Here is a 10,839-nt window from a genome sequence, read left to right as displayed (position 1 = left end):
AAACAGTAAAATGCCATATATATATATATATATATATATATATATATATATATATATATATATATATATATAGTTATTTCTTCGTTTATCTTGTTTTGACTGTATATACTACTTTATCTTGTCTTGTAAAGCACTTTTTAACTATGTTTTGAAAAGTGCTATACAAAAAAATAATAAAATAGAAATAAAGTTATATTAATGATAATAATAATAAGTAAATAAGTACATTATTATTATTATTATGGGAATAATTATGACCACTGATGTTGGTATTTTAAGGCTGCACAATGGATGCGCTTCCACTCCGCGCCACTAGAGGGAGACAGTTTTATTTTTCCATCAGACGCTGTCACAGATGATCAGCGACAGCGGGTTTGTTGTCAAAGGAAGTGGTCGAAAAAGTTGTGTATACTGTGATACTACCCGACAGAGACGAAACGCACCATGAAAGAGAGATAGGGTGTGTTTTGTTGTGATAAAAACCAAAGCGATCGCTTCTGCGCAAAACAAAACGTAGTAAACATAATTTCTTCGTCTGATGCTGCTTTGAGAATCCAGTTCATCATGAACGAGAGTTTCGACCGAGCTCCCGGAGCGGGGAGAAGCCGAAATCTCCCCACAGAGCCCGGGCTAGCGGATATCGCCGGGGACGGTGACACCAAAAGCTCGCTTTTCAACCAAAGGGAGCCGTTGAGACAGCCGCGAACATCCCCGCCTTTTGGCGAGAACAACATCAGCACGGCCAACAACATGGCTGGTGGAGGTGAGGAGCTGTCAACTATGCTAACAACTGAGCTAATTTGGCTAACTAGCTACTTTCAGAATCGGTTTCGTGTAAATGCCACTCGTTGACACTGAAGGCCAAAATGTGTCTGCCTGAATTTAACAGTAGCCACCGAACTTCCCCCGGCTGACAGTTGCTCTGAAAAACGTGTTGGTTTAGCTACTCTTGTAATCTGGTGTTAATCTCACGGTGTCCGTTAGTTAGCTATAGCTGCTAAATAACGTACCATTAATGCTAGCTTGCATTAGCATTTTGGCGTTGCGACATGCACCTGTTGGATTGTTGTTTCATGTGCGGTAACGCAGCGTCTAAATAAAGCTCCCACTCAGATGTCACGTAGTTGATTAGTTGCGTGACACAGTTAAAGCTGTCTTACTCAGCTAAAACTTCAAGAAAAAAAATATCCGTTATGGCTAATATAACGTGATGTTGACTTGGAAAAGGGGAATAGTCAGTTCCCCTTATGAATCAGGTCGGTTACATAGCTTTACTTACAAAGGAAGTAAAATAACAAATGAGATAGTTCACGGTGTAAAAAAATGTATCTATAAAATCGTATTCCCTGAGTATCAGTTGTCAAACTCTTTGTCTTATTGAGACTAATGTTTCGACCTGTGGAAATCTCATTGTGATCTTTTTCTTAACGACTTAACGACGTGGTTATAGTCAAAACCACGTGATTACACAGGCGGGTCTGAGAAGCACCACCTGTGTTAAACTGCATGTTATCAAAGTGTCCTAAAAGTACGGTTGTGTCAGCGAATATGGGTGGAAAATGTATTGTTATTCCCTTCAAAAGCATCACTTTCTCTCTGCAGTTCATAGCCAGCATGCTCCAGTACTAATTTCTGGGATGACAGCCAACCAACCATATGCTATATTGCTACTAGGTTGATGCACACTGCCCTCAGTGCTGTAACATAGAAGTAATAATACTTTGTTACAGTACTTAAGTGTTTTTTTGGGAGCACCTGTCCTTTACTTGAGTTTTTATATTCATGTTAACTTTCACTTTTATTCCAATAAATTTTCTTTATAAAATCTATACTTCTAGGTATAATAATAATAATAATAATAATAATAATAATAATAATAATGATAGTAATAATAATAATTAAATGACTAATAAGTACTCTTAGGTTCTTTTAGGCCAATGACTTTAAAAAAAGAAAAAGTTAAAAGACCCATTGAAAAACAAACAAAAAAAAAACAAAAAACATAACCCACTCCCTTGCCAAACCCCTGCTCCAATCCCAAATCATATGTGTACTTCATTAAATTAAATGTCAGATATTAAGATTTCCATTCAAGTCATATTCTTAAAAGTGACTTTAACTCCTATTAAAGTCATTTACTGAAGTGTGGCTTTCGGGCACTTCATCCGCCACTGTCTGCACTCTAGCTGCTCCTGCAGGATGACCTTAAAGAGAGAGTTCAAATATTTCGCATTTGTGTTGTATGCTGTACTTATTCATAGTTAGCGTACATCAGTCTGCACACCCCAAGTTTTAAAAAGCAGGCTGGAGTCAGACATGAAAGCTAAGTAATGTACTGCCGTGAACAGGGGTCAGCAACGAAACACATTTTAGCCACCTAGAAAAAAAGTCCCATGTAAAACGTAAGCTTTCATCAAAGCCACCAGACTCCATTTAGAATAACAGTCATTTTAGCTCACTGAACACTGGAGCTGCTGGTCTACCGCTGCTGCGATCAGTTGGTTTGATTGTGTTTTTGAGCAAATCTGAACTAACCCTTTTAAACGCCAAAGTCACACAATAACACAAATTAACAAAGTCATTGAGGCAGCAGATGAGCAGCAGGTCCTGTGACATTAAGGTAAAGCTGTGATAATACTCAGTCCAGTGAGAGCTGGGGGCTGTGCCTGCACACTGAGTTGCAGCACTGATGGGCAGGTGCACACACACTCTCTTGACAACATTAGTCCAGAATTAAACTCTTGGTACTCACAGCAGCACTACAGATAGTGGTAAATAGCAGGGTGTATTGTGTTTATGTGCTGTATTGTGTCTTTACCCTCACCTAACATAAGTTTCTCATATTTAATTTTTGTATTGTATAAGCACTCCAGGACAGTACTGTGTAGTAGTAGGTAGTGTTGTCATAATACTGGCATTTATTACTGGCGTACACTACATTGAAAACTATCAGTTATCAATATCATTTTGTTACCATGAGGAAATTTGACATCAAGGGTGCAAAATTTAAAAAAAAAAGTATGAAAAGATAAATATAACAATGGTATAACATGGTAATTTTTCATTTTTAGTAGCAGAATCACTTTAGAAAACATAGAAAATAAGAGAGAGGGGGAAAGAGCAACTGATATTGTATTGACACCGCATAAAATAATCGCTGAATCCATTTCAAATATTCAGTATTGATGTGTATTAATCAATCAATATTTTTGACAACATTAGTTGTGCTTTCTGTTTACTGTGGGTGGACAATGCCTTTGATGTCCTTCTGATTTATTTACTCTATGTTTTTATTATGTAAATCAATATTTGTTTCTACTGTCATCAAATCCTCTGAAAAGAGTAAAAGGAACAAAGAATTTGTAGATAATATGCAGATAAAACAAAAAAATTTTTATCTGCATATCTAACATATGATGTAGCTTATTCCTCTGTGCCATTTTGTCTAAGAACTATTAAAAACACACCAATGAGCTGCATTGTTAAACTGGGTGACATGGTCTTCATTATGATAAACAGTCACTGTAGTTTATTTTGAGTCATCCTACTGCTGCAAATGCTTGCTAGTGCACGAAAACATCAAACAAAAACAACAAACTCCTGGTTGAGTAAAGTTTGCTAAAAACGACAGTGCCTAGCTATATTAAGGAATAAGCTAGCCATGACAAAACATAAAAGAAACAATAAATATTTATTTATTTATTTAGTACTCTCACATGTAAAGCACTTTGCTTTGCATTTTATTCATGAAAGGTGCTATACAAATAAAGATTATTATTATTTAAAGAAAAAAGACAAAATTCCCATTTAGGATGAGTAGTGTCACATATGTCAAAGACTGAGAACATCTTTCCTCTTCCTCTTTCAGACTTTAAAAGACAGAGCAAACCCCAACAAAGTGCAAATGCCAACAGTACGTCTGCCTCCGTAGGTCTTCATGAAGTGGATTCCTTGGTCAAGTCATCAAAGCTTTCAGCCAGTGCCCCTGAGTTTATCCCCTCTGGATTTAACTCGTATGAAGTAAGATACATTTTTACACCATCACTGTCTTTTATTCTGATACTATTATCTTTAATAGTGTTTTTTTTCTCCACACCATTACATAGTATTGGTTCTCTTCACTGATGTAACCTTCCAAGTAGGAGTCAGGAACTATGTCTGTAGTACATTTGTCATAAATTTTAGATTTCTTATTTTAATATTACTCAATTTCTTTTGCATTAGAAAAACAAATTGCCTCTGGATTTCTGTTTTGTGTTTTTGTGGTTTTTGTATAGGATCCCTCTTTTTATGATGACAACGAAAGCTATTACAGTGAACCAACCTTGGCTGAGACAGTCACAGACTTCCTCGGACACCTGAGCTCCTCACCAGGGTCCTTCGAGTCCGACGTCGAACACATAACTGGCATGCTCAATTCCTGGGTTACTACTGAGGAGCTGTTGAACGAGCTGGTGGAACTGATCTACACGCAGGTTTGGAGGGACACATTTAGTCTGCATTTAGCTTTCTGTGTAAATATCAGATAATACGATTTTAAATAAACCCGTCTAAACAAAGCATACGGATTAAATATAAATATAAATGCATGTTTCTGATAAAACACACATTTGTAAAAGTTCCCCACTGGGTATTAAGGTTGCTTTTCATTGCAGTCTACTGCCATTCCAAACTTCTCTTACACGGGTGCACGGCTCTGTAACTACCTGTCCCATCACCTCACTGTCAGCCCACCAAGTGGCAACTTTCGTCAGCTGCTCCTGCAAAGGTGATTTATTTCTTTGGATTTAATGAAGGTTCAAGATCTTATAAAAATCCCCTGATCTTCTCATTCAATACACTTTCTTTATATGTCAATAATTACAAGGTTCCTGCAGATCCTTAAAAAGTCTTAAAAGGCCCCAAAACCATCAATCTAAAAATAAGAGATTACTTTGCTTTAGATGTCTTAAATTGATCCTTTTTTAAGTCCTAAATATGCTAAGACATTGGAGATGACATTTTTATTAATCTTTTTTTTTCTGACAATGCATTGCAAAAGCTGAAATAATAATGGGTAACTTAAAAATAATAATATTTTACCAAATTGCTTTAACATCACAAAAGAATTGTTTTATATTAAAATAAATATTTGAAAAATGAAATACATTTCACCCTAACCTTGAGTAATTGATGCCAACACATTTTTCCTCCCGTCAATATTGGCTTCTTTAAATTTGGTCTTAAATTTCATCCGAAATGGCATTAAAAATGAATTAGATTGATGAAAAGGGGGTGACGTTTTTTTAAGATGATGTAAAAGCATCTGATGGAAATGCCAGTTCGAGACAAGCAGTAACAGAATTTGAATCATTTTTTACTGACTTGCGATTGGGCGAGGAGTAGTAAGGTCAATGTGAAAGTCAGTTTGAACTGTCGCTGCTCAAATTGAGATGAAAACGGAAGAATGTTTGTTTCAGATGTCGGATAGAGTTTGAGCAGAGGGATACGGCTGTTAAAGGAGACCCTGAGACTCAGAAGAAATTCCACTCCTTTGTGCTCTTTCTGGGAGAGCTCTATCTGAACCTGGAGGTAAGAGGTTAACTTTGAGATTGCATTATATAATCATTCCTAAAGTTGTGTAAATGCATTTATTTAATCAGTTTATTACATTTTAAACAACATGATCCTGACTTCGTATTTGTACAATGATTGTTTTGGTGCACCAGCTGCTGCCAGATGTCAACAGTATCTGGTGTAGGGCTACAACTAGTGAGTTTTTCACTGCTGATTAAGCCCACAATTATTTTCTCAATCAGTTAGTTTTTTGGTTTATTAAATGTCAAAAGATAGTAAAAAAAATGGTGAATCTGTTTTTTAAGATGACATCCATAAATGTCTTGTTTTGTCAACAACCCAAAGACATTCTGTTTACTGTCATAGAGAAGTAAATAATAATAAATAAATAAATATAAACTGAACTTGTCAACTGATAAAAACATTTTTTTTAAATTAGCTGGCAATTAATGTAATAGTTGACACCTAATCAGTTAATTGTTGCAGCTCCAGTCTGGCGATGCTGCCAGTGTTGCATCCCACTGTATTGTAGTTCCCTTTGCATATGTTGTAGAATTGGCTTGATGAGCCAACAGCACCAGAACAGTTTGTCTTCAACGTGTCAGTCAGTCATTGTTATTTGTGCCGATCTGTTTTTTAGATAAAGAGAGGGAAAGGACCTCCAAGTCGAGCTGATATCCTCCTAAATGCTCTGAAGGACCTGATGAACAGCCTGTTTTCTAATCCTGTGGATGCAAATCTCATCTGTGCTGTCAAACTGCTTAAGGTTTTAAAATCTCAATTAGATCTGTTTACAGATTTCTGTCGTAGGTTTTCCAGGCAGTTCTATTATTATTCAGGGAGGTGACGAGAATGTGTTCATTTTCAGTTAACAGGCTCTGTCCTGGATGACGCCTGGAAGGAGAGTGGAAAACCACACATGGAAGAACTGATCCAAAGAATAGAAACTATTCTACTGGATGCCACCTGCAGCAGGTGTGTATATCTGTGTGGTCTTTTGTGTGCAGCTCCTATTAAAGTCTTATGCTCGACTTAACTTAAGATGTACAAAGCTTGAAACATCTGAGACGCCTCAAATGTGCAGAGACATTAGCAGAAGTGTCTGCTAACATAGTTGCACCTAATGATCACGCGTGTCCTCGGTGGCCGTGTTAAGGACAGTCATCCAGTATGGAAAGGTTTGAAAGATTAGATTGACAGAGTTTTATAAACAACTGAAATGAATCCAGTCTGCAACAGTTTTAGCTTTTTACCACACAGGTACTCTGATCATGAACCATTATTCAAAAGACGGACCAGTTCAGACTTAAAGTCTTATAGGCGCGCTGGGTAAAATTTCTTGATATGAGCATTATTGTCTTCAGGGATGTCAGACAGATGCTTCTGAAACTAGTAGAGTTGAGATCTAGCGACTGGGGTAGAGTCCGTGCTGCCGCGGCAGCCAGCAACGCCACACCAGACAACGACCCTAACTACTTCATGGTGAGTGTCAATTATACAATGCTCACATTTTTTCTTTTTTTTTTTACTTCTACACATTTTTGATCATTTTAAAAAAAATTTATTTGATTTGTTTTTCTCCTCAGAATGAACCTACATTCTATACAGAAGATGGTACTCCTTTCACAGCAGCAGACCCAGGTGATCCATGAAAACTTGATCATGACCGATCAGGAGAGGACAATATATGCTGTGTATCAGCCCAAATATACCTAGCTATGTTCAGTCAATCACAGTCAGTCACAAGCACAGTGTGAAATGGTTTCTCTATACTTAATGACGTGAAAAATGTTGACTGCTACCCTTCTGGTCCAGCACCTGCCTTGCATGGTTTTTGGATGTCGAGACTACTGTGCTTTTCATCTAGTTAATGCCCACAAAATATAAAGGCTACAAAACTAAAAAAGGCTTAACATAACTAAATTATTTATTGTCCCTGATAACATATTATATATCATTGTGTTTAAAAAGTATATTAACAAAAAAGTGGGTTTTGTTAGTGAAAAAATGAAGCCATTGTATAAATAAATAGACATCGTAGCTTAGCCTATGCTAGCCACTGTCCTCAGCCGAGTCAGTGAATAAGTCCTTTAGGTGGTAGAAAAAAAATCAATCCTCTTCTACTTCAAATGGAGAACATTTGCAGTCATGGTCAGCCTCTTTTGTGCCTAAATGTCAGTGTTTTTGCTTTTACAGAATATGCTGAAAAATACCAAGAGATCCTGGACAGGCAGGACTATTTCCACGATATTGATGGAGAAAATGGAAATGACATGTGAGTACATACCACAGGGATGAAATAATAGAAAAGGGCAACGCATGCCTTTCTTTTAGGCCACAGCTACCTACTTTACCTTTTGATGGTTGTTTCTTTGTAAACCATTTAAAGAGATAATAGTCACATCTTGAAGTGTTATTCAAAATGAAAAATACCTTTTGTATAGCTATTTATCAATGTAAATTGTTTTGTTGTGGGATGCTGAGTGTTGGAGATATCGGCTGTCGAGTGGTTTGCCTCTCTCTGATATAATGGAGCTAATTGGCACTCAGCAGTTTCATGTAGGAACTATGTTCTGTCTACCAAACCACACCTACCAACCGTATCACCACGCAGAAGGAAGTGTGCATCTTCTGCTGGCTCACCTAGCATCACCGAGCTAGCTGATGCACACTTCCTTCTGCACAGTGATTGAGTTGGTGGGTGTAGTTTGGAAGAAAGAAAGAAGATCCTACATAAAAAAAACCTCATAACATCAATAGCAAATCTGAGTGTGTGTCCCTTTTTAACACAGAAGCTGAGTGTTTCTATGAATGAAACTGGTCCTATCCCCTATATAATTAATATATCTGCTTTAGTATTTTAAAAATGTCCTCAAAGAAATAAGCTGGGATCATTTCAGTGCTCATTTTGCATCTTGAATATTAGATTTGGCAGTAACAGACTAAAGCTGCAGTAACTGTCACCAGATTATGGTAATATTTCAGCTCAGATCTGTAAATGCCACAGTGCTGGTACATCTTGGGTCAGGTGACGGCACTGTAGCTGCACACAGGTTAAATAACCACCTGTGGGCCCCTGAGCGTGGCGAATGTGTTTGACTGGCCCACAATGCAACAGGGTCAACCACTGCCTCACATTCAGTTTAGTCAGCAGTTGGATGTCAAAGAGGGCTTAGCTTGCTCTCAGAACCGTGTGTGTGTGTGTGTGTGTGTGTGTGTGTGTGTGTGTGTGTGTGTGTGTGTGTGTGTGTGTGTGTGTGTGTATTCGTGTGCGTGCGTGCACTTGTGGTTTTGTGTGTCATGTAAACGCCAGTTGCTTACACATATTGTATGTGGTCAATATTAGTTACACCATCTGTACGTCCAGGAGCACATTTTTCTTAAACATTTAGTAAATCCCTGGTTATGTTGTGTTCACAGATACGACTCTGAAGATGAGATGGAGCCAGAAATAGAAGAAGCTTTTGAGAATTTTTGTTTAGAATCAGAGAGGAAACGACAACAATGACGTGACAATGAGAATCTGTGAAACACAACAGGCACATACTGTACTTTTCGAGTTGCTGAAATGTTGAAAGGAGAGGGAAGCTAGCATCAGAGAGGGTCAGACTTTTATTTTACTGCAAACAAGCAAAATAACAAAAAGAGCTGTTCATAGTTGCACTCCAGACACTTTTTTCCAATCAGTGTTGATTAGTTAATGGGGACAATCAACAGGGTTTGTTGTTCAAAATATTTAGTTATTACATTTTTTTTTTGACATGACAGTTCTCTCTTTGTTGTTTTAAATTCTTTCAGAACTTATTTCCTTTACGCCTAAACTAAATGCCAAGAGGGAAATAGTGTGCTGTGGATTTTTTTTAGCTCTTTTCTGAAAGACAGATTTTATCAGATGTGTGCATAATTTGTGAAATACTAATTAATGCCCCATTCATAAAGTGCAGGCCAAAAAACTCAGATCATTATCAGAGATGTCATCTTTATGTAAAATGCACTGTAGGAGGGTACGGTGGTGGCTTTACTAAATATACATTTCATATACAGCCTTCATCTTGACTTTGGGGAAATAGTCTCTTGTCAGGTTGCCAATATCAAACACTGTAGTCGAGGCTTTTCATGTGTTAATCTGGCTGCAGGGAATTTAAATGGTCGGGAACTCCGTGAAAGGCTGTGCAGTTTGAAAAATGTGAATAAGTGAATATAGACAAAACTAAAGTACAATAGTCATATTTTGAAAATGCAGTGCATCTAAATTCAGTTTGTTTCCTGAATGTAGCTTTAAATATCTACACATCTCGCAGTTTGCAGCAGTCAGGGCGACATAATGCAACTGCAGCAAAGGATTCATAGTTACCCCAAGACTGAGAGACTGTTTACCAGCAATCCATGGAGCCCACGAAAAGGAATGTTGTTTTATAGTTTGTAAATATTATTTATGGTATTGTTTGCCTGCAATAAATTCTTTATAATGTGAAATTTCATTTGCTTTATTGGTCTTTGAGCCCTTTGAATTTGAAGGGGATATCTGATGCTTAGAAAGCTTTTTTTTTTTTTTTTTTTACATGATCCAATACAAAGTTGTGTAACTTTATCAGAAACAAGTTTATGTACTTCATACTGACCTGATGTGCCTATCTGATGTGACCACAAAATGATATATTACATGAAAACATTTTTTATTGGAATAAACTAAGAAACATTAGTGTTGTTACTGATGTGTTGTATTACTTTAAAGGTGGTTTTGTGCGACGTCAGATAGGCAGGTCAGTATTGTAAGGGCATTTGTAGAAGCATTCTGAATTGTCTCTACTGCAGACCTCTGTTAGAGGTCAAAGGTCATTGTTCTTAGCATCATGAAAATGTGACTGATCAATAGATAATACTTCCAATGATGCATGCCTGATATTCTGTGAAGGTGATGTGTCTGTGAAAAATGACGATATAGATTTGAATCAAGACTCAATTTACAATTTACTCTGTTTATTCTAGTTTAATGTTTGTTCATTTGTCCTCTCCATGGATATTTTCCCTCTACTCTAAAAAAGTAATCACTCAATACTACAGGACAACAAGGTGACTGATACTGTATGAAAAATAAGTCCCTGGTTTCTTTACGCTTAGAAATGCAAATATTGCAGCAAAATAACCTGACAGTGCTGTAAGATGGTAATCGGTAAATTGCATTAGATTTTTTTAATGACCTGTTAGACTCTATTTCTGCTTTGGAATAAAAACTGCAATATTTCTAACTTAAAAACAAGTCAGTCTGAACCAACTCTGCCC

At 37.1% G+C, this 10,839-nt stretch overlaps 1 protein-coding gene across 1 annotated transcript; it reads left to right on the top strand.

Annotated features, from left to right (window-relative positions):
• The first annotated feature begins 376 nt into the window (after window positions 1-376).
• Window positions 377-10,032, top strand: paip1 (poly(A) binding protein interacting protein 1). Its single transcript, XM_042489025.2, has 11 exons — window positions 377-763; window positions 3,869-4,020; window positions 4,278-4,475; window positions 4,656-4,768; window positions 5,460-5,571; window positions 6,197-6,322; window positions 6,425-6,531; window positions 6,921-7,038; window positions 7,143-7,197; window positions 7,753-7,831; window positions 8,977-10,032. The coding sequence occupies exons 1-11, from the start codon at window positions 565-567 to the stop codon at window positions 9,062-9,064; spliced, it is 1,347 nt and encodes a 448-aa protein (XP_042344959.2). The 5' UTR covers window positions 377-564; the 3' UTR covers window positions 9,065-10,032.
• Window positions 10,033-10,839: the final 807 nt, after the last annotated feature.

The sequence above is a fragment of the Plectropomus leopardus genome, chromosome 4, assembly GCF_026936395.1.
Source record: "Plectropomus leopardus strain MGB_pleo_1.0 chromosome 4, ASM2693639v1, whole genome shotgun sequence".
Classification (NCBI taxonomy): domain Eukaryota; kingdom Metazoa; phylum Chordata; class Actinopteri; order Perciformes; family Serranidae; genus Plectropomus; species Plectropomus leopardus.
The sequence above is the reverse complement of the archived record's forward strand: the minus strand, read 5'-3'. Positions and strand labels throughout refer to the sequence as shown.